The sequence below is a fragment of the Balaenoptera musculus genome, chromosome 13 (genome assembly GCF_009873245.2).
Source record: "Balaenoptera musculus isolate JJ_BM4_2016_0621 chromosome 13, mBalMus1.pri.v3, whole genome shotgun sequence".
Taxonomy (NCBI): Eukaryota; Metazoa; Chordata; class Mammalia; order Artiodactyla; family Balaenopteridae; genus Balaenoptera; species Balaenoptera musculus.
The window spans coordinates 43,442,266-43,466,513 of record NC_045797.1 but is presented as its reverse complement, the minus strand read 5'-3'; the positions used below and the strand labels follow the sequence as shown (position 1 = coordinate 43,466,513).

The 24,248-nt window shown below is 34.2% G+C and overlaps 1 protein-coding gene across 2 annotated transcripts in view; it reads right to left on the bottom strand.

Moving 5' to 3' along the window:
• The window catches only part of PPP4R3B (protein phosphatase 4 regulatory subunit 3B), a 67,573-nt gene continuing 43,325 nt past the window's right edge, over positions 1-24,248 (bottom strand). The window contains exons 10-16 of one of the 2 annotated variants that reach the window (XM_036873968.1): positions 22,954-22,995; positions 21,133-21,291; positions 17,438-17,607; positions 15,297-15,436; positions 14,714-14,898; positions 12,454-12,656; positions 1-1,667 (exon numbers count right to left, since the gene is read on the bottom strand). In XM_036873968.1, coding sequence (XP_036729863.1) covers positions 1,572-1,667; positions 12,454-12,656; positions 14,714-14,898; positions 15,297-15,436; positions 17,438-17,607; positions 21,133-21,291; positions 22,954-22,995 — 995 coding nt within the window. In that variant the 3' untranslated portion in view covers positions 1-1,571. The remainder of the gene's footprint in view (positions 1,668-12,453; positions 12,657-14,713; positions 14,899-15,296; positions 15,437-17,437; positions 17,608-21,132; positions 21,292-22,953; positions 22,996-24,248) is intronic. The other variant, XM_036873969.1, reaches the window with a different exon arrangement.

Genomic DNA, 24,248 nt, shown 5'->3' with positions numbered 1-24,248 from the left:
TAGAATTACAGGGTCACATTTTAATTCCTGAATTTTACAGGTCAGCATTAATATCACCACATGTATACAAATGGTGTAAAACAAGTACAGTGGTATTTTTAATACAAAATAAACATCTGTTTTATGGAAAAACTATACTTCATATCTACACAGACAGCCCATCTTCCAAACAATAGCCAAAATTAAAATTAACTACAAAATCTCCAGAACAGGGGAAACTGCTTCAGTTTAAGCTATTCCAGGAAAAATGGACCCGTAACACATTACAAGGGTGATCTGAAGACTGTAGCTGGAATTACTATTTTTAGTTTTTTGGTTTTTTTCTTCCCAATGCATTAAATTGTAGTTTGGGGGATGTTTTTCTCACTTCAGCATCTCAGATCATAGATGAGCAAACTAACATTAAAATATTTACAGTTAACTTGCTGTTCTAAAAATAAAACCTCTTAACTGTTTGCCTCAGTTTATTACTTTAAATTCATTTACGTACATGGAATGTGCTTTTATTCTTAAAAAAAAAAAGCAGCTTTCATATTACACCCTTGTTAGTTCTTGGAAAAGCTTCATGTGCTGCATACTCTGACACTGAAGTAACTTCTTGGATCAAAATGGCCTGTAGATATTAAATGCCACTTAATTCAGCACTATTCTTTGTATGTTAGTCTTTATAAATTACACTTTAAAACTTGCCTGCAGCTCTGGAGAGAGACAACTTTATTAACAAAGCAGAAAGTGACTTCAAAGTATCTTCCACAAAAGATTGTACTGGTAGGCAGTTGAAAACATTCTGTTCAATCCACTCCCATTTCTAGAGAAAATCATTTTGGAATACTACTGTACTGATTCTTGGCATCTGTTATCTCTAAAAGTGCTGATTTTAAAGTTATATTAACAAAACTGTCCATTTTGAATCCAGCTTGTTTGTTTTCATCAAAATACACACTGAAAGTTCCTGGTGTAGAAAACTCAACATGGGCTGTAATACAGGGTGTATTTCCCTCTACCTACCAGTAAGGCTGAATTTCTGTTGTATCTTCAAAGAAATGGTCCCAACAGCTTAACTTCATTATTTATGATAGTTGAACTTGTTTTCCATAAAAATTTCTTTTAAAAAGAGGCAACTGATTAAAAGAACAACATGGCCAGCACCATTATACAAGTAATGTTATTATTGGGTTTGCAACTGAAGTTTTATAACTGTTTCTAAATCAGAAACCCTCCTGGAGCAACCCTGCATTAATATTATTTTATCAACTTTGTCCCTCCCCTAAACCGTCCCACAACCTGAGAGTTTCCTTGCTGAGAAGCTATCTCCCAGGTTCTGGTTACTAACTTTTTTTTTTGACAGCTTGAAAGGCAAACCCCTTAATTACTAGCAAGCGATCAAGTTCCTGGGAAGCCTGTTTTTTTTTACAGAACTAAACTCTCCTAGCTGATATACTGAGTGTCTTTTGCTATTCCTTGTATATTTATAAGTTCAAGTGAGAAAGCTTTCTGATTCAGATTTTCAGCTCATTGAACAGTTGCAGCATTTTTGTACAACCACATGCTGAGGGTCCCCAGTAAATATTTTATGAGCCAAGACGAGGTCTTTTCCTGGGAGATGTTTCTTCTTCTTCATCTTCCTCTTCATCATCTGGATAATCCACTAAACCAACCAAACTTCCCTATTGAAGAATAAAAAAAAAATTTAACATATGTAACTTAAAAAAAAAAAAGCTTATTAGTACAAATGTTGTCACTTTTAAAGGTATTAGAAATCATTTTTCTAAACTAACCACATATATCTGAAACATATATTTGAATTTGATAAAGGAACTGCTTTAAATTATGAACAATTAGTAGTAAGTACAACTGGTGGTATTCTTAGTTACCCTCAACTTTTTTATTTGGCTCTTGAGATTTTTAATGATACCTCATAATTCAACTCAGCAAAATTTCACTGTGGAAAAATATCTCCAAACAGTAGGACTCACAAAGAATCATGACATTTGGAGCTAGAAGGACCTTGGAGATGAACTGGTTCATTTCTCTAACCTTAAACTAGAGATGATAGCCAGCCAGTGACAAAAAGTCACCTTTCAGTCTCTGTTCCTCATGTATATATTTCATCACTAAGTACACATCATTGTTTTTTGTTCTGCTTTTTGAAGAATAATTTTAAATGGCTGACGATAATAAACACATGAAATGGTTCCTAAAAACTAATGACTAAAAAATTTAGGGCTCTCTCTCTCTACCCAGAAGAAAAGGATCAGATATTTCAGGTGTTTGGCCTTTTATAAGTAATGGACCCCTTTGCAAATCCTATTAAAGCTCTGGACATTACCCAGACAATTATATGTCCTCAGGTCTGCATTAATTCCATGAAATCTGTACACATACCTTACAGGTTAAGAGAGCTACTGTAAACACTGCATCTAGTTCAAACCCTTAAGACCTCTAGGGGATAAGCAAATACAATTGAAATGAGTCATATTTCAAACCTAAGTAGATTCATACCTAAAGAATCCAGGCATCTGGCATTAACACTTTACCAGAATATAACTGAAACACTAATATTAATCAGCAAAGGGCTCTGAGCAGCTAGAAACAGTTATCAGAAAGTCTGTGAACCAAATAAAACTTAAGTGAGAATCTTTCTGCTTCTTTCTCAGCTTAACACACAAATTGTAAGTTTGATAAGCAAGAAGTAGTGTGGCTAAATTTAAAGCAAAACGTAAAGCACTTGGCACAGTGCTTGGTTATGTAGTTACTAGTCAGTAATTGCTATTAGCTACTATTACTGTTATCATTATTATTTGTTATTTGGTTTCTAAGCCAAACAAGTTGGACGAAAGGAAGTAAAAGACATAATTACAGCATAAAAAAAGGCACCAGTCTGATATTCACACAGCAAATTAAGGAAAGTTTTAATTTTGCTTTTAATCCTATATATCATAATGTACAAACATTTCAGTTCCAAATGGTTAACATTTAAAATAATTTTTGGCATAAGATCAATAAATATTCTGACACTCGGCTACACAATTTAATTTTCAATTTTATCTCTATTATCTATACATATATACACCATAAACAAACTCATATTTAAAAAATCATGTTTACCATACAAAGAATAAAAATACAAAACATGAAATATTGGAAGTAAAAGGAACTATAAATCCACAGATGCACACTGTGAAGAATTTGATAGGTTCCAGACTTAAACTATAAATGTATTGTTTTTAAACAAATATCAGCCTTCAATGTTAGTACACAAAGTTCTATTTCATTCTTTTAAACTCTAGTATTCCATGGTATGGATACACCACCAAAGTTAAATTCCTTGTTGGACGTTTAGATTGCTTTCCCAGGCATTATATTCTCTTTAAAATTTTTTGTTTCTGACAATATATCAACAAAGACAAAAAAGGAAAGGAGAAAACAGCAGATGAAAGCTGTTAAGGCATTTCTGGAAAAAGAAATCAGAGGCAAAATAACTCAGTTTTAATGGAGAACGAAGTCAAGAAAGAAGGGTTTGCAGGGGGATATAGAAATGAGAAGCAAACTGATTTGTCTTAACCGCAGAAAACACTAGGAAGTAAGGGTACCAAAATACTGGGGAAAGCAGGGAAGATAGTTAACAGTCGAGTCAGTGAAACAGACAACTGAGTCCTCAATTCTACAATTCGTTCCCCTACCACACGCCTACCCCCACTAGGAGATTCCGGCTCCTCTACCACCAACAACCATAAAGGAAAAGCGACAGAAAGGCTCTGCACTTCAGGACTTCAGGCACAGTAAAGGGCAGGGGAAAGGTGCCAGGGTGAAACAGAGTAAATTCTGCATGCCGAGCAGAGACACGCCCACCTCCATTCTAAGCTTTCTTTCCCAACCAGGCTCTCAACACCAGCAGGTGAGCTTATACTCACCAGGTGTAGCAGACTAGCTATGCCTGTAAGAGCTAGGTGGCTCCACAGGGAAAAAAACCCCAAACCATGAACACTCCCTAAAAAGAGCAGGGCATTTGCTCTAGTCTTTTATATGAAGTCCACACCAGTAGGCCCTTCTCATTGTTTTTAACTGCCTTATTTTAAAAATTGAGACATAATTCACATACCGTAAAGTTCACCCCTGTGCAGTGTACAGTTCAGTGGTTTTAGTATATTCCCAAAGTTGTGTGACCATTACCACTAATTCCAGAGTGTTTTCATCAACAACCACCCCCCCAAACCCCTACCCATTAGTCACTTCCCATTCCTCCCTCCTTCCCAGCTCCTGGCAATCACAAATCTACTTTGTTTCTAAAGATTTGCTTATTTTGGACCAGTTCTTATAAACGGAAGCATACAATATGTGGCCTTTTGTGTTTGGCTTATTTCACTTAGCATAATGTTTTCGGGTTCATCTATGTTGTAGCATGTGTCAGTACTTCATTCCTTTTCCTTTTTACGGCAAAATAATATTCATCGTTATGGATATATCACATTTTGTTTATCTGCTCATCAGATGATGGACATTTGGGTTGTTCCCACTTTTTGGCTATTATGAATAATGCTGCTATTAATATTCATGTACAAGTTTTAGTGTGGACATATATTTTCAGTTCTCTTGAGTATATACCTAGGAGTGGAATTTAACTTTTTGGGGAACTGCCAGACTGTATTCTAATGCATTTGCACCATTTTATTGATACATTCCCATCAACAATGTATGAGAGTTGCAATTTCTCACCAACACACGTTTTTTGTCCATGTGTTTTATTATAGCTATTTTAGTGGGTGTGAAGTAGAATCTCACTGTGGTTCTGATTTGCATTTTCCTGACTAGTTTGCATTTTCCTGACTAATGATGCTGACCATTTTGTCATGTGCTTATATGGCCCATTTGTATATCTTCTTTGGAGAAATATCTTTTTAAATGCCCATTTTAAAACCAGGTTGCTGTGTTGTGCTGAAGAGTTCTTTATATATTCTGGATACCAGTCCCTTATCAGATATATTTTCTCCCATTCTGTGGACTGCCTTTTCACCGTATGATAGTGTCCTTTGAAGCAAAGAAGTTCTTAATTTTGATGAAGTCTGATTTATCTATTTTTTTCTTTTGTAACACTTGTGCTTTTTGTGTTATACCTAAGAAATCACTGCCTAGGGGAATTCCCTGGTGGTCCAGTGGTTAGGACTCTGTGCTTCCACTGCAGGGGGTACAGGTTCGATCCATGGCTGGGGAACTAAGATCCCACAAGCCGTGGGGTGAATAAAAACAAAAAGAAAAAAAAAAAACACTGCATAATTTGAGGACATGAATATTTACGCCTGTAGTTTTTTCTAAGTGTTTTATCCTTTTATTTCTTATATTTAAATCTTTTGTCTACTTTAAGTTCTGTAACATGGTGAGGGGCAGGGTCCAACTTCATTCTTTTGAATGCAGATATCCAAGTTGTCCTAACACCATTTGTTGAAAAGATGATTCTTTACCTCAGTGAATTGTCTTGGCAGTCTTGTTGAAAAGTCTACCTTACTTTTTTTTGTTTGTTTGTTTGTTTGGTGCTGTGAGCCTAGCAGATGAATTTATTTTATATTTTTGCTGCATAAATAGATTAGCACCTCACTGAGGCACTTCTCCTCAAGGCTTTCTTTTTTTTTTTAACTTTTTATTTTTATTTTGTATTGGAGTATAGTTGATTAACAATGTTGATTAACAGGTGTATAGCAAAGTGATTCAGTTATACATATACATATGTATAACTGAGTTCCCTGTGCTATACCGTACGTAGGTTCTTGTTGGTTATCCATTTTAAATACAGCAGTGTGCACATGTCAATCCCAAACTACCTTACTTTTTAATATGAAAGAAAATCCAAGCATCACCAGACACTTGAGAAACATTTCTAATATGAAAGAAGGGATCAAAACAAATGATGTAACAATAACAAAAACCTATGAAGAAACAATGACTCTTTATGAACTAAAACTGACAAATTTTAAGTTAGGAAACTTAACATAATTCATCATATTAACAAATCTAAGGGGACAGAATTCAAGAATTATCCTTGACTCCAGTGGTCCCCAACCTTTTTGGCACTAGGGACCGGTTTTGTGGAAGACAACTTTTCCATGGTTTGGATGGAGGGGAGGGATGGTTCAGGCTGTAATGTGAGTGATGGGGAGCAGCAGATGAAGCTTTGCTTGCTCACCTGCCACTCACCTTCAGCTATGCGGCCTGGTTCCTAACAGGCCTGGGGGTTGGGGACCCCTGCTCTACTCACTCAATGAAATAAAGAGTACATAGATGGGACTTCCCAGGCAGTCCAGCAGTTAAGACTCCATGCTCCCAATGCACGGGGCTTGGATTTGATCCTTGGTCAGGGAACCAGATCCTGCATGCTGCAACTAAGAGCCTACATGCCGCAACTAAAGGTTCTGTATGCTGCAACTAAAAGATCCTGCATGCCGCAACAAAGATCCCGAGTGCCACAGCCAAATAAATTAAAAAAAAAAAAAAAAAAGAATACATAGATCTTCCTTAAACATGATTAAAAATTTTTAATCATCAGTAAAGGTGATAGTTTTTATATCTTCTAATTTTTGATATCATGTAATTTTTATATAAACATGAGTAAAATTTCGTTTTAATCACCAGCAAAAGTGATAGCTTTTATATCTTCTAATTTTTATAGCTTTAATTTCTTTATCTCACCTAATTGCACTGGCCAATACCCCAGAACAATGGTTAAATAACAGCAGTGATAGTGGCATCCTGTCTTGTTCCTGACTTTGGTATGAATGCTTCTAATATTTCTTCCTTGAGGATAACACTAGCTTTTGGTATCAGCCATATATATCATGTTAAGAAATTATCCATTTATTCCTATTTTACTGAGCATTTATATGTGATAACACTTGTCAAAACTGTAAATGCACATTCTCTATAGAAATACACATGTATGTGAAATGTTGTATGTAAAAGGTCACATATGCATCCATACTTCGGAATTCTATGGAGGAAGTTCTTTTATGTCCTGATATGGAACGCTCATCCAGATAAGCTTGTCATGTGAAAAAGCAAGATGCAGTGTTTTCTTTTTCTGTGAATCTGTAGCAAAAGAAGTGTTTGTTTTAGCACCCGCTAATGGCTTCTCATTCTGATTTTGTAAGTATTTTTCTTCAAGGAAAATGTGCATATATTTTACAGCTCTACAGCTGAAGTAATAGTCTGTGTCTCTACAACATTCATATTTTTAAAAAATATCTTTTAATTGCACTAGTAGGGACTTCCCTGGTGGCGCAGTGGTTAAGGAATCCACCTGCCAATGCAGGGGACACGGGTTCGATCCCTGGTCCAGGAAGATCCCACATGCTGCAGAGCAACTAAGCCTGTGTGCCACAACTACTGAGCCTGCGCTCTAGAGCCCGTGAGCCACAACTACTGAGCCCATGTGCTGCAACTACTGAAGCCCGTGCGCTCTAGGGCCCTCGTGCCACAACTACTGAGCCTACATGCTGCAACTACTGAAGCCCATGTGCTGCAACTACTGAAGCCCATGCACGTAGATAGAGCCCATGCTCTGCAACAAGAGAAGCCACTGCAATGAGAAGCCCGTGCACTGCAATGAAGAGTAGCCCCCACTCGCCACAACTAGAGAAAGACCACATGCAGCAACAAAGACCCAATGCAGCCAAAAGTAATAAATTTCATTAGTAGCTACTGTTTTGCTGGGCTTGAAAACTATAAAATTTTCAAAGAATGTGATTTTTAAAAAATATATTAGAGCTTTAGGATGCCTCCCAAAGGAAAACAGACAAATTATCCCCTGATCTATTTAAGAACCAATCAATTCGACTGTAGCAATCAACAACGATGGTGACGAAAATTATAAGATGCTGATGAAAGAAACTGAAGACGACACAAACCGATGGAAAGATACACTGTGTTCTTTCCATGAAAGAATGAAAGAATCAATGTTGTTAAAATGACCATACCACCCAAGGCAAACTATAAATTCAGTGCATTCCCTATCAAATTACCAACAGCATTTTTCACAGAACTAGAACAAAAAATTTAAAAATTTGTATGGAAACACAAAAGACCCCAAATAGTCAAAGCAATACTGAGAAAGAAGAACGGGGATGGAGGAATCAGGCTCCTTGACTTTAGACTGTACTACAAAGCTAAGTCATCAAAACAGTATGGTACTGGCACAAAAAACAGACATATAGATGAATGGAACAAGATACAAAGCCCAGAAATAAACCCATGCACTTATGGTCAATTAATCTACGACAAAGGAGGCAAGAATATACAATGGAAAGACAGTCTCTTCAACAAGTGGTGCTGGGAAAACTGGACAGCTACATGTAAAAGAATGAAATTAGAACATTCTCTAACACCATATACAAAAATAAACTTGAAATGGATTAAAGATCTAAATGTAAACCAGATACTACAAAACTCCTAAAGGAAAACATAGGCAGAACAATCTTTGACATAAATTGTAGCAATATTTTTTTGGATCAGTCTCCTAAAGCAAAGGAAATAAAGGCAAAAATAAAAAAATGGGACCTAATGAAACTTAAAAAGCTTTTGCAAAGCAAAAACGAAAAGACAACTTACTGAATGGGAAAAAGATTTGCAAATGATAGGACCAATAAGGGGTTAATATCCAAAATATATAAACAGTTCAAACAACTCAACATCAAAGAAACAAACCCAATTAAAAAATGGGCAGAGGATCTAAACAGACACTTCTCCAAAGAAGACATACAGATGGCCAAAAGGCACATGAAAAGATGCTCAACATCACTAATTATTATAGAAATGCAAATCAAAACTACAATGAGGTAACATCTGACACTGGTCAGAATGGCCATCATCAGAAAGTCTACATTATAATAAATGCTGGAGAGGATGTGGAGAAAAAGGAACCATCCTACAGTGTTGGTGGGAATGTAAATTGGTGCAGCCACTATGGAGAACAGTATGGAGGTTCCTTAAAAAACTAAAAATAGAACTACCATATGACCCAGCAATTCCACTACTGGGCATATACCCTGAGAAAACCATAATTCAAAAAGAGTCATGTACCACAATGTTCACTGCAGCACTATTTACAATAGCCAGGACATGGAAGCAACCTAACTGTCCGTCGACAGATGACTGGATAAAGAACACGTGATAAATATACACAATGGAGTGATACTCGGCCATAAAAAAGAATGAACTAATGCCATCGGAGGCAACATGGATGGACCTAGAGATTATCATACTAAGTGAAGTAAGTCAGAAAGAGAAAAACAAACATCATGATATTGCTTGTAAGTGGAATCTAAAACAAAAATGATACAAATGAACTTATTTATAAAACAGAAATAGACTAACAGACATAGAAAAGAAACTTATGGTTACCAAAGGGAAAAAGGGTGGGGGGGGGAACGGATAAATTAGGAGTTTGGGATTAACAAATACACAATACTATATATAAAACAGATAACCAACAAGGACCTACTATATAGCACAGGGAACTATATTCAACATCTTGTAATAGCCTATAATGGAAAAGGATCTAAAAAAAGAATCTATCTATCTTATCTAATCTATTTAATCTATCTAGCTCTGAATCACTTTGCTGGACACCTGAAAAGCAATGATGGTGAAAATGGCTAAAGGGCCATTGGTGATAAAGAACTTGCCTTCACTTAGAAATGTGGTCAGTTTGTTGAAAAAGGTTGAGAGCCAATATAACTAATACTTTACTCTGTGAGCTCCTATCTTGCTTAATATCAAACTTTTGTGATAGTCTTGAGTGACTGAGCAATTAATTTGTTTTCCAAGAACAATCGCTATTTTTCTATCTGTTCCCCAAAAGATGTAGAACAAATGTATTCGGCAATCTGCTGTTAGTGTCAAAAAAGGTGAAATATGTGTTTGTGTTCGCACTTGATTTTGCTTGTTCATAAATAAAAAATTATCTGGAAGGACAGTAAATTAAAAACTCAGGGAAATAACCCAGAAAATAGAACAAAAAAATGAGTAATAGGAGAGAAAAATTATGAAAATTATAAGGCCCAATATCCAAACAATAAGCTATAGTGAAAGAGCATAAAATGTCCCAAAACTAAAGGTCATGGCTGTTTAGCTGAGAATGCCCCAAGTATGTCATCCTGAAATTTCAGAATACAGGGATAAAACCCCAAATGCTTCCAAGAAGAATCAAAGAAAATCACACACACACAATCAGGAATAAGAATGTCTCTGGATTTCTTGGCAGCAATAACTTCAAATTTTTGAAAGAAAATTACTTCTAATTTGGCTCTACATTCAGTTAAATTGTCAATCAAGTATGAGGATACAATAAAGACATCTTCATACATGCAAGGTCTCAAACTTTATCTCTCATGGAATTCTTTTCTCAGGAAACAGAGAGGGTATGCTCCAACAAAATGAGATGGAAAATCAAGAAAGAGAACAGAGACCTGAGATCCAGGGAACAATCAACATAAAAAAAGAAGAAAGGCAAAAGGAAGTATTAGGGTGATGGCAGAGGCAGCCTTAAGACATCAGCTGAGCAACAAGTCTGGAGAGGAACCAATCTAGGCTGGGACAAGATGGGAGACTGCAAGAGAGATGTCTCCAAGGGGGAGACTATGTGGAAACTAACCTGAGAGGTTATTTACTCTATAAAAAGAGAAAAGTTATAAAGAAAAACACAGTATAGAAAAAAAGCAGGGAAAAAAAAAAGAAAAAAGCAGGAAAAAAATTAATGAATAAAGAATATTTATGTTATTATAGCTATAATATTATCAAATATTGTTTTAACCAAAAATTGTGATACAGAGAGTAATAAGGGTGAGGATATGGTACGGAGTGGTAAAACAATATGGCAGTATTAGCATATTATTTAGAAATAGAAGAAAGAGCTAGAAGAGTTCCAAGCTTTCGCTGCGGAGAAGAAAAGAGGACTTTTTTTTTTCAATACTTTTAATGCTATTTTTCTTTTAAATGTAAGTGCATATATTACATTGATTAAAAAAAAAAAAAAAAAAAGAAAAGCTAGTATATATTGAGAATGTGCCAAATAGTGTTCTAAGCTCTTTACATTTATTAAATAATTAAACCTTCACAACAAACCTATAAAGGAGGTGCTGTCTTATCCCTGTTTAAAATGAGAAAACTAAGGCCCAGAGAGATTAAATAATTTACTCAAGGTCAAACACATAGAAAGAGGCACAGCCAAGATTTGAACCCAAGCAATATAACTCCACAGCAAATATTCTTAATATAGTGTCATAATATTACACTAAATTTGTCTTATCAAAAAATGAAAATTTAAAAATTCTTGTTCAATAACATAAACTGTGTTTCACAAACAGGAGAATCCTATTGAAAATGCTACTTCTGTGATCTTTAGTCAAGAGCCCACCTTGCTACAATACTGAAGAAAGATTCTACATTTTTGTAAAATAAATAAACTCAGACTTATATTCTGTGTTCAAAACAAGAAGCATCACTTCACTTAGGTTTTCTACTATGGCCTTCTCTTGGCCTTCTATCCTTATACTAACAGTTGTCCTTTATTTATGCCTTTTTATTTTAAGCCACTCCTTTTTGGGGAAAAGGACATATTACATATAATAATAATGTAAATGAAAGAAAAAAGTTTTATATAAAATGTAAACTTGTTTACATAAAAAAAGTAACCAATGGGAAATACATTTGCTATGTGAATGACAAAAAGGTTAATATTCTTAACCAAAGACTCACTCATATTAAAAAGACATAAACCAATTTTTAAAAAGGCAAGACTATGAACAATTAACAGAAGAGCAAAGTCAAAAGGCTAATATTCAACCTTACTAGTAACAAATGACACAATTGGGAACAAGATATATAGTGTCTCCTCTACCTAACTGGTAAAGATTAAAAATCATTATAATAACAGTGCCAAAGCTGCAGTGAACCAAGCATACTCGTACAATGCTTACGGTAACATTAACTCGTATAGCCTTTCTGGAGAGGAATTTGACAATATGGGTGAGAACATTGTTCTACTCATCTATCCAAGAAAATAACTTAAAATGCAACAATGCCAGTAGTCAGTGAAATATCAGAATCAACTTATGTGCTCCAAAATATTGGTGGGGGGAGGGGATGCTTACAAATACTATGATACAGCTAAATCAAATGAAATTCTACAGTCCTCAACAATGTTTTAATAACAGAGAAAAATTCTCATAATGAATGAAAGCAGGATACAAAACTGTGCTTATACAGAGACTGTAATTATGTGTCAGATAAACCCATATACCTAAAGAAAAATCAATCAAATGTGAGCAGTCACGTTCTCTGATGACAATGTGTGCAACTTTTTTTCTTCTTTGAGATTATTTTTATTATCCAAATTTTCTTCAGGAAACATGAAATAATTCTACAGATGAAAAAAGCGAAGTTTGTGTGTAGAGCAGTTTCACATACCTTGGTGGCTGTTACTGATGTAGCCAAGTTTGTAGTTTTGGAAGAGGATCCATTAGAACTTGCTGGTGGTGTCTGAGCCACTACAGATTTACTGTTTGTACTGTTTGTTCCATTAGCAGCACTGGTGGAGTGGGAGAAAGTAAATTTGAAGCCACCAGAAGATGTCCTTTTGGGAAGGTTTTCCTTGTCTTCACTTTCCTTTGCTAAAGCAAATGTAAAAATTTGAATCTTTATCAGTAAATATTGCTAAGTCAAAGCATCTGAAAAGAACAATAATTTAAAAACTTATAAAACAGTGCCTTTGTTTTTTTGTAAGAGCTAAGAGGGTAGAGCATGATGTGTACAATGATAAGTCTTTATTAGCTGAAGTCTTAGAAATCTCAGGATTAGAAAGAAACTTCAGAATCATATAACAGATCAGCCACCGTATGCTAGAATTCTACACTGCTATATCTAGGACTCTTCCAAGGACTCTAGCTGTCTGACTCTTCCTTTCATTGTCTCTCTGCAGCTTCCACTCACTGACTCTACACTTCCATACTCATTGTGAAAACCTAATAATCTCTCCCACAAGTCAATAATATTCCAAATGCCTAAAGAAAATGATTAGGATCATGTTTATCAGTCATTTATTTCCTGAATATTCCAGGTTCCTTTATCTGTTTCCTTTGTGACAAAGGTATCTACTATCCTTTAACATCTGGCTGCCACTATTTTTGATTATGTTTCTTAACTGGATGCTACTTCAACTATGGCCTCACTGCCTCTTTTGACAGTACTCAGGGCAGTGCCTGTAATGAGTAAAGGTAGAAGAATTTGGCTACCAAAAGGTACCTATTCCTTAGGACATTTTAATAGGCTATTGTGATCCCCAGGCTGAAATAAATAGAACTTATGGCAGTAATGAGTGGAAAATGAGTGAGGCTGGTAGCAACAGTTTCAAGGAAAATGTAATAAATTAATGTAACACTAACTAATGAGAAATGCCTTTAGAAAATCACACACTGAAAATCACAAACTAGGGACCTCCCTGGTGGCACAGTGGTTAAGAATCCACCTGCCAATGCAGGGGACACGGGTTCGAGCCCTGGTCCGGGAAGATCCCACATGCCGTGGAGCAACTAAGCCTGTGTGCCACAACTACTGAGCCTGTGCTCTAGAGCCTGCGAACCACAACTACTGAGCCCACATGCCACAACTACTGAAGCCCATGCACCTAGAGCCCTTGCTCCACAACAAGAGAAGCCATCGCAGTGAGAAGCCCACACACCACAGCAAAGAGTAGCCCCCGCTCACCACATCTAGAGAGAGCCCACGCGCAGCAACGAAGACCCAACGCAGCCAAAAGTAAATAAATAAATAAATAAATATATTAAAAAAAAGGAAAGAAAATCACAAACTTATATATAAGTCTAGGAAATGCTTTTGCCTTTCAAGATATAAATTTTTTGAAACATTTAAATGATAGAATTAAAGTGATTGGTTCTTCTGAAAAACACTAGTAAGATCTTAGTTTTATAAACAAGTTAAACATATTGGAAAGACAGGAAATTTTACTGTTACTTTTCCACTCTTGACATTTTATCTTTGTTTTTTTTTTTGAACATTTATTTTTTTTGGCTGCTCCAGGTCGGGATCTTCAGGTGCGGCATGCAGGATCTTTTTTTAGTTGCAGCATGCAGACTTACTTAGTTGTGGCATGCATGCGAGATCTAGTTCCCCGACCATGGATCGAACCTGGGCCCCCTTCACTGGAAGCACAGAGTCTTACCCAGTGGACCACCAGGGAAGTCCCTTGACATTTTATCTTTATGAAACTTTTATAACAATTTAAAAATTTCAAAGAGTAAAGTACTTCTTTCTTTAAGCTTAGTTTCTCCAGCTGTAAATGAGAGTGCTCTAGAAATTTTCTATATGGTCTATAGGATCATATAGGATCTATATGATCTCTATCATTATTGAAGATTTCAGTATAGAAATAAAAGCACAACTGTTCACAGAAGGCAAAGTATACACAATGCAATTTATAAACAGCAAATGAAGAGAATCACAAAATGGCAAGTTTCAAGAAAAACATTTCAAACACAAAATGTTTTGAAAAATCAGATTTGAAAAAAGTGATAATTTTAAAAGGTTTTGATTTAGCATAAAATTCATGTCTTTCATGCTTTATAAACTATGATCACAACTTCACAAACAACTGAATAATTTCTATACTAAATAAGAGAATGAACTAATCAAAAATCCAAAATTTTAATACCCTTTTTAGTCTCCATGAATTTTTCGTAACTATCTGGAAAATCATCTTCTGCCTTAGATTTTTCCACTGGTGCCACAACTGTTTTCCCTTCCTCCTCTTCATCTTCATTAAACCACATTTCTTCATCCTCTTCCAATGCCTTTGCATCTCTGCGAAATCTGTTACTACGCAATATAGATGGTACACTGTAAGAAATATATCACAAATATTAACTAATAATTTAAGATTCCTGACCAGATTATGAGAATAAATATGTATAGCCAAGAGGAGCTGAAATAATTTTAACTGAGTATAACTTATATCATTATCACCTCAGTTGCGATATAAGATGTAACCAGAAACCAGAGAACACTCCAAGGATGTTTGTACACCAACCTAAAAATTTATCTTGAGTTATGATATGGAGCAGTAATTTTTCATATAAAAGATTCAGTGTAGGGAGAATATACGACCCTCCTACACAACCCTGTACTATCTAATGATGGAAAGAAAATTCCTGGGTAAATTTCATATGTAAGATCAAACTACACATGATTTTGAACATAATTTTATAGGCTATAAATGCAATATACTTAAACAATACCTGTTCAGTTTCTGATTTTGTCTGTCTTTTTCTTGCTCATATTTAGTCTTCAATCCTTTGAATGTCTGAACATATTCAATCGATTCAAGTGCTTTATAAAAGTTTTCAACTATATGTGTAGTAAGAGACTTGATATCTTCCTGTATAAGCACAAAATTTATATTTCAAATATAATACAATGCTTGTTAGAAGAAAAACTTAAAAAAATTTTTTTTATAGTTCCAAAGCTGATCCAAAAAAAGGTTTTTCAAAATCATCTTCCAAAAATAAACGTCCTAGTTTCTTTATACATGAGCCAGGACTCCACAGAACACTTGGAAAAAAGGAGAAGCAATTCACTGAAGCCCTCTTAGGGGGACTATAAAGAACATTTGAGAGGTAAATGTATTTAGTTTATGTTGTCTGTTTATTTTTTGCATTTACATAATAGCACCTTACAATTTAAAAAGCACTTATCACGTACAATTTCACTTGATCCTCATAACAATTCTATAAAATAGGTTTTATTATCCCTATTTTACAGAAAGGGAAAATTGAGGCTATGAGAGAGACTGGATGGCCTGATCAAGAGTGCACACCTAGTTAGAAAGCAGATGTTGAAATTATATTTTCAACAAACATTGAAAGATATTACTTGATGCACCTTGTTTAACTATCAAAACAAGATAAGCCTTACTTAAAAAATAAACAGATTCCTTTGACTATATCACATATACATATCTGGTAAAACAACTTGAATTCCTCTTGTATATTTCCACAGTTCTCTAGTGGTGTAATTTTTGTGAAATAAACTGACAGTAACAAATTTTAAATTCTGAATGAACCATTTTAAGTGATCACTGCAAATTAATGGGTGCAAAGCAGGCTCATCATTAGAAATAAATAAGTTGTGATTCAGGACTAATACTGGTAGGATATATACATGCCACTTCCTTAAAAGATACACCATAACCTGGTTGTATTAAGGACTGTTATGTCTTTAAACTAGTTCCCCTGAACCTCTGAATCAAAAAAATATGCAAAGGAGAAAAATTAGAAACCTAGGTAAAATAGTTGTGTTACACATTGAAACAAAAAAAGGTAAGTTTTGGGATTCAATGTACATTTATCAACCACTCAAAATTATTTGCAGAAAAACAAATTCAATCATAGGAATAGGGATGGGGCTGTGAACGTTACAATTCATTTTATCCATATCTCAACAAAAATTTTAAAGGAAAAAAATATATAAAAGTTAATCTCTAATTCATAGAACAGTACACTGTGAACCTGGGTTCAGATTCTTGGTGAGCTAGTCAACCATGTTCCCTTTTTTCCAAGACTAAAGATAGTACTTCTATCTTCTTCAGCCTTTTTGCAAACCATACTCTTGGCAAGCGACTACTCTAAGAAAAACAATCTAGTCAGCCAAATAATCTTTACGTGAGAATAGTGTGTCATCAGTACAAATCTGATTTGTAAGAAACAAAACTGGAGAATGAATTTCTAGCTTTGACTTTCTTTTTTCAAGTTCCTTCTAACCATGTGGCCATTTCCTCCAGTGGAATCATTTCAGTGTGTGGGACAGGGTAAATTTATCTTACTGGTTCTTCAGTTATTCATCTTATCCCTGTTATTCACACAGAGCTCTCTCCAGATCTTTTTATGACAAATCTTTTGTTGCCTGACTGAGACTCAAGACTGAGCTGCACCATATCTTCAAGCCCTGCCTGTGCTCCTAACCAAATGAATGCACCTGCATAGGTCAGCTAATCACTTTGGGTGTCTCAAGCCCTCATCTATAAAATAAGGCAGTTGGAGTAATTCACCTAACTTCTCAGTTTCTTCAACTTAAAATTCCATGATAATATCCTACCTTTTATGCATTTTGTATCAATGTCTACCAAGGGAATTATTTTTCAATCTTTCTATTCATTTTTATCACTACCCTTACAAGAGATCACAGAGATCATATGAATGGCATGCTTGAGTGAAATGTCCACATATGCTAAATATCCTGAAACATATGGCAAAAAAATGGAACTGAGAATATAGCATAAACGCAGTTTAAAATACTATGCTGAATTTCACAATTTAAAATATTCACATCACTAAACATATAATTATTTTAATTTACTAAGAATCTTTTAATATAAACTTACCACTCTTATAAATTCAAATAACTCAATAACAGCTGAATTCAATAGATTGTACCGAGTTCCATTATCCAGAAGAGCATTTATAACTGGCTCAAAAAGATTTCCCTTGGTGATGTAACGATTATAAAATTCATCTTTAAGGCCAATTATCCGCCTCATAAAACGAAGAGCACCTAATTAAAAATAATACAGGGAGTAAGTTGCTAATCTTACTAGTATTAATTATTATACAGGTACTTTTACATAAAGCAATGTATATGTTCTTCTAAAGTAAAAAGCAAAACTGCACTAAGAACAATTGGATTTTGCGAAAAACAGAATTAGGGAAAAACCAACTCAAAATTTGTACAACTTACGTAGAGAGCTAACAAAAGCCCCAATAATTGGTAGACAGACAGCTACAAGGCAGAGAGATTAAAAAATACACAAAAACCATACAACACAAATGCCGGCACTACTTAGAGCAGTGCTGGTGGATGTGGAGACAATGCAGTGAAGGCAGATCAGAATCAGTAGGGGCTGTCACTGAGAAGGGGACAGGAATGGTGCAACCTGCCAAGAGCCGAGACTGCCTTACCTCTCTGGAGGACAGGGCAAAGAGGGGAGTTGGGGGAGCTTTGGAGGTAGGTGCTTCTTTTTAGCTTTCTGAAAATACAGCCAAAGGGGCTCCTGCTACCAGTATACAGGAGAGCCAAAGGTTTTTTAGTTTTCTGATGAAAGCTATTCCAGTTCTCTTTGCCTTGGGAAAATCATTTGTGAACCAACACTACCTCCAGATTATAATAACATCACTCCCTTGTTTACCAATTGCTTATGAGCTGTTTAACCTTTGGTAAACATTTCTGTGGCAGATCAGACTGTATCTGTGAAAGAATGATAGAGTAACAAATAAGCAGTATAATTTGGCTTTTTACATTTTAGAATATTGAAAAGAAAATTTCCCTTTAACTAGTCTTTTCCCTAGCTAAATAAAGCTAAACAAATTTAGCAATATTATTGCTAAAACCTTTATGGAACACAAAATACTGTAATTTCAATCCCTTATTTTTATGTTTGATCTTTTAACTTGTAACCTCTCTCCTAAGTAGTTTAATTTATTCTACAGATACCACTAGCCACATCTTTTAAAACACAAGGTTTCTGATTTTGTAAGTCACTCTCTCATTTTAACCCTCTGTTCACAGATCTAAGTTATTAAAAGAAGTTGTGTCGGTCCAAAGAGGTTCTAAATATTATCTGAAAATAAAACAGAAATAGGCCACATAAGGTATAAATGTATGATAACTGTAAGACTAAACAGGTGTGGACAGAACTGCTAGACTTAAAACATCACCTCTTTTTATGGCAGGATAAGAAACAGTTTTCTTAAGATTAAAAAGACTGAAGTATTGCCAAAGACCTGAGCAAACAGGCACTTTCATACACTGCCGGTGAATGAAGTAACATGCACACAAAGCTATAGTTAAAACAGCATTGTTTATAATAATGGAAATCTTGAAGCAATATAAACATTTAAATACTGGAGATCTGTTCAGTTATATCCATTTAAATGTGACCATTCTGCAGTCATTTCAGAAAGGACTATTTATAGAAAGCCATATAGGAAAACCTAGTATGAGAACATCAACTGTTCCAAAATTAATATAAAAATTTAGTGTAAATCCAATCAGGATGAACTGGATAAAGTTATATTTAAGTTACTGTGGAAGAACAAATGTCCAAGAACCAAGAAAATTATGAAAAGAAACCTGAGGAGGTACTTAGCAGATATTCAACTTTACAACAGAGATACTATAATGGCGTAAGAATAAACTTTCCCATTCATTTTATGTAGTGAAATAAAAGGATAGATAGTTCAGAAATAAGACACAAGTATATATGGTAACTTACTGAATACCAAAAGTGATATTTTAATTCAGTAAGGAAAATATAGTTTATTTAATAAGGTGTTAGTACAACTGGCTATACATCCAGAAGAAAAGAAAGCTAGACTCTCACTTCAAAGCATATGCAAAAACAAATTTCAGATGCATTACAAATATAAATGTACAAAATAATAAAAATATTAGAAGATAATTGAGGAAAATATTTGTATAAACTTAGGACATAGGAGACTTTCCTAATAAGCAAGACAAAAAAACCGAAAGCCATAAAAGAAAAATAAGACATATTTGTTATCATAAAGAATCTTATAGCAATTATATACAAAACATGCCATAAATAAACGTAAAGACAAAAGACAAATGAAACTGGGACATTTTTTTCCCCAAAATGTGATAAACTGCTAATATCTCTTACAAGAGCTCTAAGAAAAAGATAAAAGGCAATTCACAACAGATAAAATGCAAAAGCACTAAAATGTAAAAAGATGTTATCAAGGAAAATGTAAATTAAAACACAAACAGAATACATTTTCCATCATCAGCTGGATAACATTTTAAAAAACAGTAACAATGAGTGCTATTCATTGAGTGCATTCTTCATGTCAAGTGCTTCAATCTTTTGGGAAAGTAATCTGGAAAGTAAATTAAAATTGAAAAAGGATATATTAAAATATATAAACATTTTGCTCTGGCAATCCCAATATAGGGAATCTATCCTATGGAAATAAACCAGTAAAGAAAGATTTATGTATTGGGTTGGCCAAAAAGTTCGTTCGGGTTTTATGGCAAAACCCGAACGAAATTTTTGGCCAACCCAATACCAGGCTATTTATTACAGTGCTATTTGGAATGACAAAATACCAAAACAATCCTGTAATCCATGCAGTGGAGAATGGTAGAATAAGTTGTGAAAGAGCCACTCTATGAAATGTTACTCAGTTATGTTTAGGAAAAATATTAATTCACACCATATCCGATGACCTAGCGTATTATTAAGGGGCTGAGACGTGTGTCAGCATGATCCTGTTTCTATAAAAATAAAACATGAAAACCTACACATGTGTGAATGTTTATGTAAATTTGCACAGGTATGGAAAAAGGAATGGAAAAGAAGTAGCGCAGGCAGTTAACAGTGGCTATTTTAAGGCCTTAAAAATAAAGGCAGTAGTAGGGAGATTAACCTTTTCTCTATACATTAAATTAAATGTTACATTTTAACTATGATGTTCATGCTCAGAAAAAACCCACAGGGCTCTTTTTATTTCGAGGGAGAAGGTTTCTTTACCTCTATCAGCAGGTGAAACTATGAGAGGAAACTAAAGTTAGGGTTCACCGAAAATCAACATTTAAGCAAACATCAGCATTTAAGTTTGACTTTTATTGGTCCAAGTAGTCTACTGAAGGGCTACCCATAAGTTATTTTCCATGTTCAAATAAATAACCTGAGTTATACAAATATATTTCAAGGCCCATATCTCAAAAATATAAAAAGAGTCACTACTAAATGACAGTTTGATGAAGCAGATGTAAAAGGCAGCAGGAGTGGTTCTATTAGTGAAATGTCATTGCACATGGTATTATGTCACAACTGAATCTAAATGTGAGCAATATGTGGGTGGGGGAAGCACTATGACCTATTCCTCTTGTCCTTTAAATAAAAGAAAACAAAAGATTAGTATTTCTCACAATCATCTCTTTAATAGCACATGCACTTGCTAGAAAAAAATAATTGCACATGGGTAACTCAGGCTTTTCTATTAAAAATGCTGTTCCATAAAACATTTTGTAAGAATGTTCATTGAAACTGTTACTTACACAAGGCCAGGAAAGTGTGCTTTGAATTCATCAAGACCAAGACTCTTCTTAGCAAGTCCTTGTTCATAATATAGTTTTTTATGTGATATGTGTGATGTTCCACACAAAATGTGAGTAGCTCTAAAATTAAGGCAAGCAGCTGTGCTGTTTGATAATTATCTACAAAGAAAGTCATCACATGAAAATAAACATTGCAATACATCTAAGCAAAGAGAATAAAGTGTACATCCTATATTTTAGAGCAAAAGTAAAACTGTATTTTCTTCTCCTTTTTGTATCAATTAAAGAAGCTACAGATTTTTATTTTTTCATTAGGTAGACTCTCCAGAAGTATTAGCAGTTTTACCTACTAAATAGATATTCTAAGGCTCTTATATAAAATATTTAATAATGTTAAATAAAAATGTACAAATATGATAATAAAGCCCTCACTGCATTGAGATTTTCTTGGTAATGTTTCCTTAATATGTGCTGTCATTAATATTAATGGATCTATAAAAGGGTCCACTGCACAGTAAAAGAGGAAATACCTTAAACTTTTTGCCTAAAGTGGTGTAACACAAATTTCCCAAGAAAAATTAATATGCTTTCTTTAAAGACATCTGTAAGGAAAGGACTTTTTTGGCTGTTTGAATATCAAGTGAAAAATATTACATCATGATTTTAAAACAGTAATCTTTTTAACATCAAATCATGATATCCATGAGAGGCCTACTGAAATATACCAGCTCTTTCTTCCTCAAGAGGCTTTGGTTTACACATTCATGGAGTGATTTAAAATTGCTTCTTGAACATCAAAATTGAATATATAGGTAATTACCCATACCTACTGTAAATATTTTAGGCAAGAAAATATTAAGCTGTGAAGAAATTACGGAATCACAGCCTTAGAGAAAAGAAAAAATAACTGACGTCATCAAGTCCAACTATTTTATTTTTCAAGAAGACTACACAAATAAATATTTTGTGGCGCATCACATGATGCTATCAGGAACAAATCAGCAATCTTTTTAATAACAGAATGACCATCAAGTATACAAAATACAATTCTGGTATTTCAAAGACCTTTTCTACTTTAAATGTAAGTAAAGAGTTCTACTTGTTTCAGACCAATTTGTACAACAGCCATCACCACAGCCAGTATCTGAACTAGTTCCTCACCATTAAAATAAATTCTCTAAATTTCTCAGTTCCCAAATTTTATTTACAAAAGATCTTGTAACAGTAATCTGTAGTGTTAATTAAATGTCTTGTTTTCACTTTCCCAAATTAGGACATGAAATTACTCATCATATCTCTAATAATCAAATCTCTGAACTGCTTCCTAATTTGAAACTGGCTTTCCTAGAGCTTTGAAGGGCCTGGTAGACAAGACAGGAGGCCAGGTAAACACGGCATTATTTTCCATACTAACAGGCCAATATCTGATACGTATGTTCCAAGTAGAAGCAACCATGTTTATACTCAGATTCATGAACGATACCTACGCATAAGACTATTAATGAAGACTAGTTCCTGATTGGCCTTAGTTTACTAAATTTACAAAATAAGAATGAACTAATCCTCAACTTTCAGACATCTCCTTAAAAAAAATGTCAGAAAACAAGCTCTAAATTTACAGAGAAAAACAAAAACAAAATTTCAACTGGGTTTTTCATCTTTTATATTGGAGAAAGTAGAATTTTTTTCTTTAAAAAAAATCTAGTTTTGGATTTTTTGGATGAAAATATGTCTTTCCTAGCTTTGTATAAGTGCATTATATTCTGAATAGAAAAAAACTTACAGTTTGTATTAGTTCATAAAGTATGAATGTACACTTACCGGGACAAATTGTGCTGTTTTTGTTAGATCCAACTATATTATCTAATAAAAAAAATTAAAATTAGCGACTTCAGTAATAATATCTCACACTTCCCTAGCACTTTACAACATACAAAGCATATCTCTGATCATAACCTCATTTTACCTGCATAATAACTATTAAGAATTAGTAGCTTCAGTCAAATATTATACCTCTATCTGAAATCTTTTAGAGAACTGGGTGCAGATGAAGAATTATTAAAAGACAGTATCATAAGTATTCTAATAAAATAACAGATTTTAACAATTAGTCACTTATGCTTTGAATTTTTAAAAAAATAATTAGAACATTATAATTAAGTTTCGATTCCTAGGCTCACATCTTAGAGCACATTTATGTTAGGAAACACAAGAATGTACCTCAGAGCATTGTTTGTAACAGGAAAAAGCTAGAAACAACTTACATATACATTAGAAGCAGGATGGCTAAATTACAACATACTCATACAAAAGAATACCATGCAAGAGTTAAAAATAAACTCTAGGTATCAATATGGATAGATCTCAAAAAAAGCATTGGGTAAAAAGGAAAAAAATGCAGAATAATGTGTACAATGTAAGTCAATTCATATCAAGTTTGAAACTGTGAAAAATAATACCACATTATACATATCACAATAATATAAACAAACAGGGGTGATAAACTCCAAATTCAGCATTTCTTGAGGGATGGGGGTGGGGTAGAATGAGAATGCATAAGAAACTATCTGTAATTTATTTTCTTTTTAAAAAAACTGAAAAAAATATGACAAGTTAGTTTTGATAGAGCCAACAGAAAGTATGTATCTGTGATGCTATCATCTAAATATTTCTGTATGCTGGAAATGTTTTATTTTAAAATGAAAGTTAAAAATGCATTTGTTTTAATTTACATAAATGGAACCTTTCTGTAAAACATTCTGTGACATGCTTTTTTTTACCCAATTCATATTTTTGAGAACTAATCAGTCGACAGATCAAAATTCAATTATTTTAACTGCTAAATAGTATTCCATTATGCGAATATACTACGTTTTCTTCATTTCCTACAATGAACAATGCAACAACATCCTTGTATCTGTCATGTATATGCATAAATGTCCCCTAGGATATAAACTCAGAAATGGAATTGATAGTATTATGTAGGGTGTACTATTTTATTAGTTTAGTAAACATTCTCTTAACTGACTTCCTCTTAATTGACTTAATAGATTAGCCAACATGTTCTGAGAATATGCCCCCCCCCACATATCTCATTTCACCAAGCTGAGTTGTAT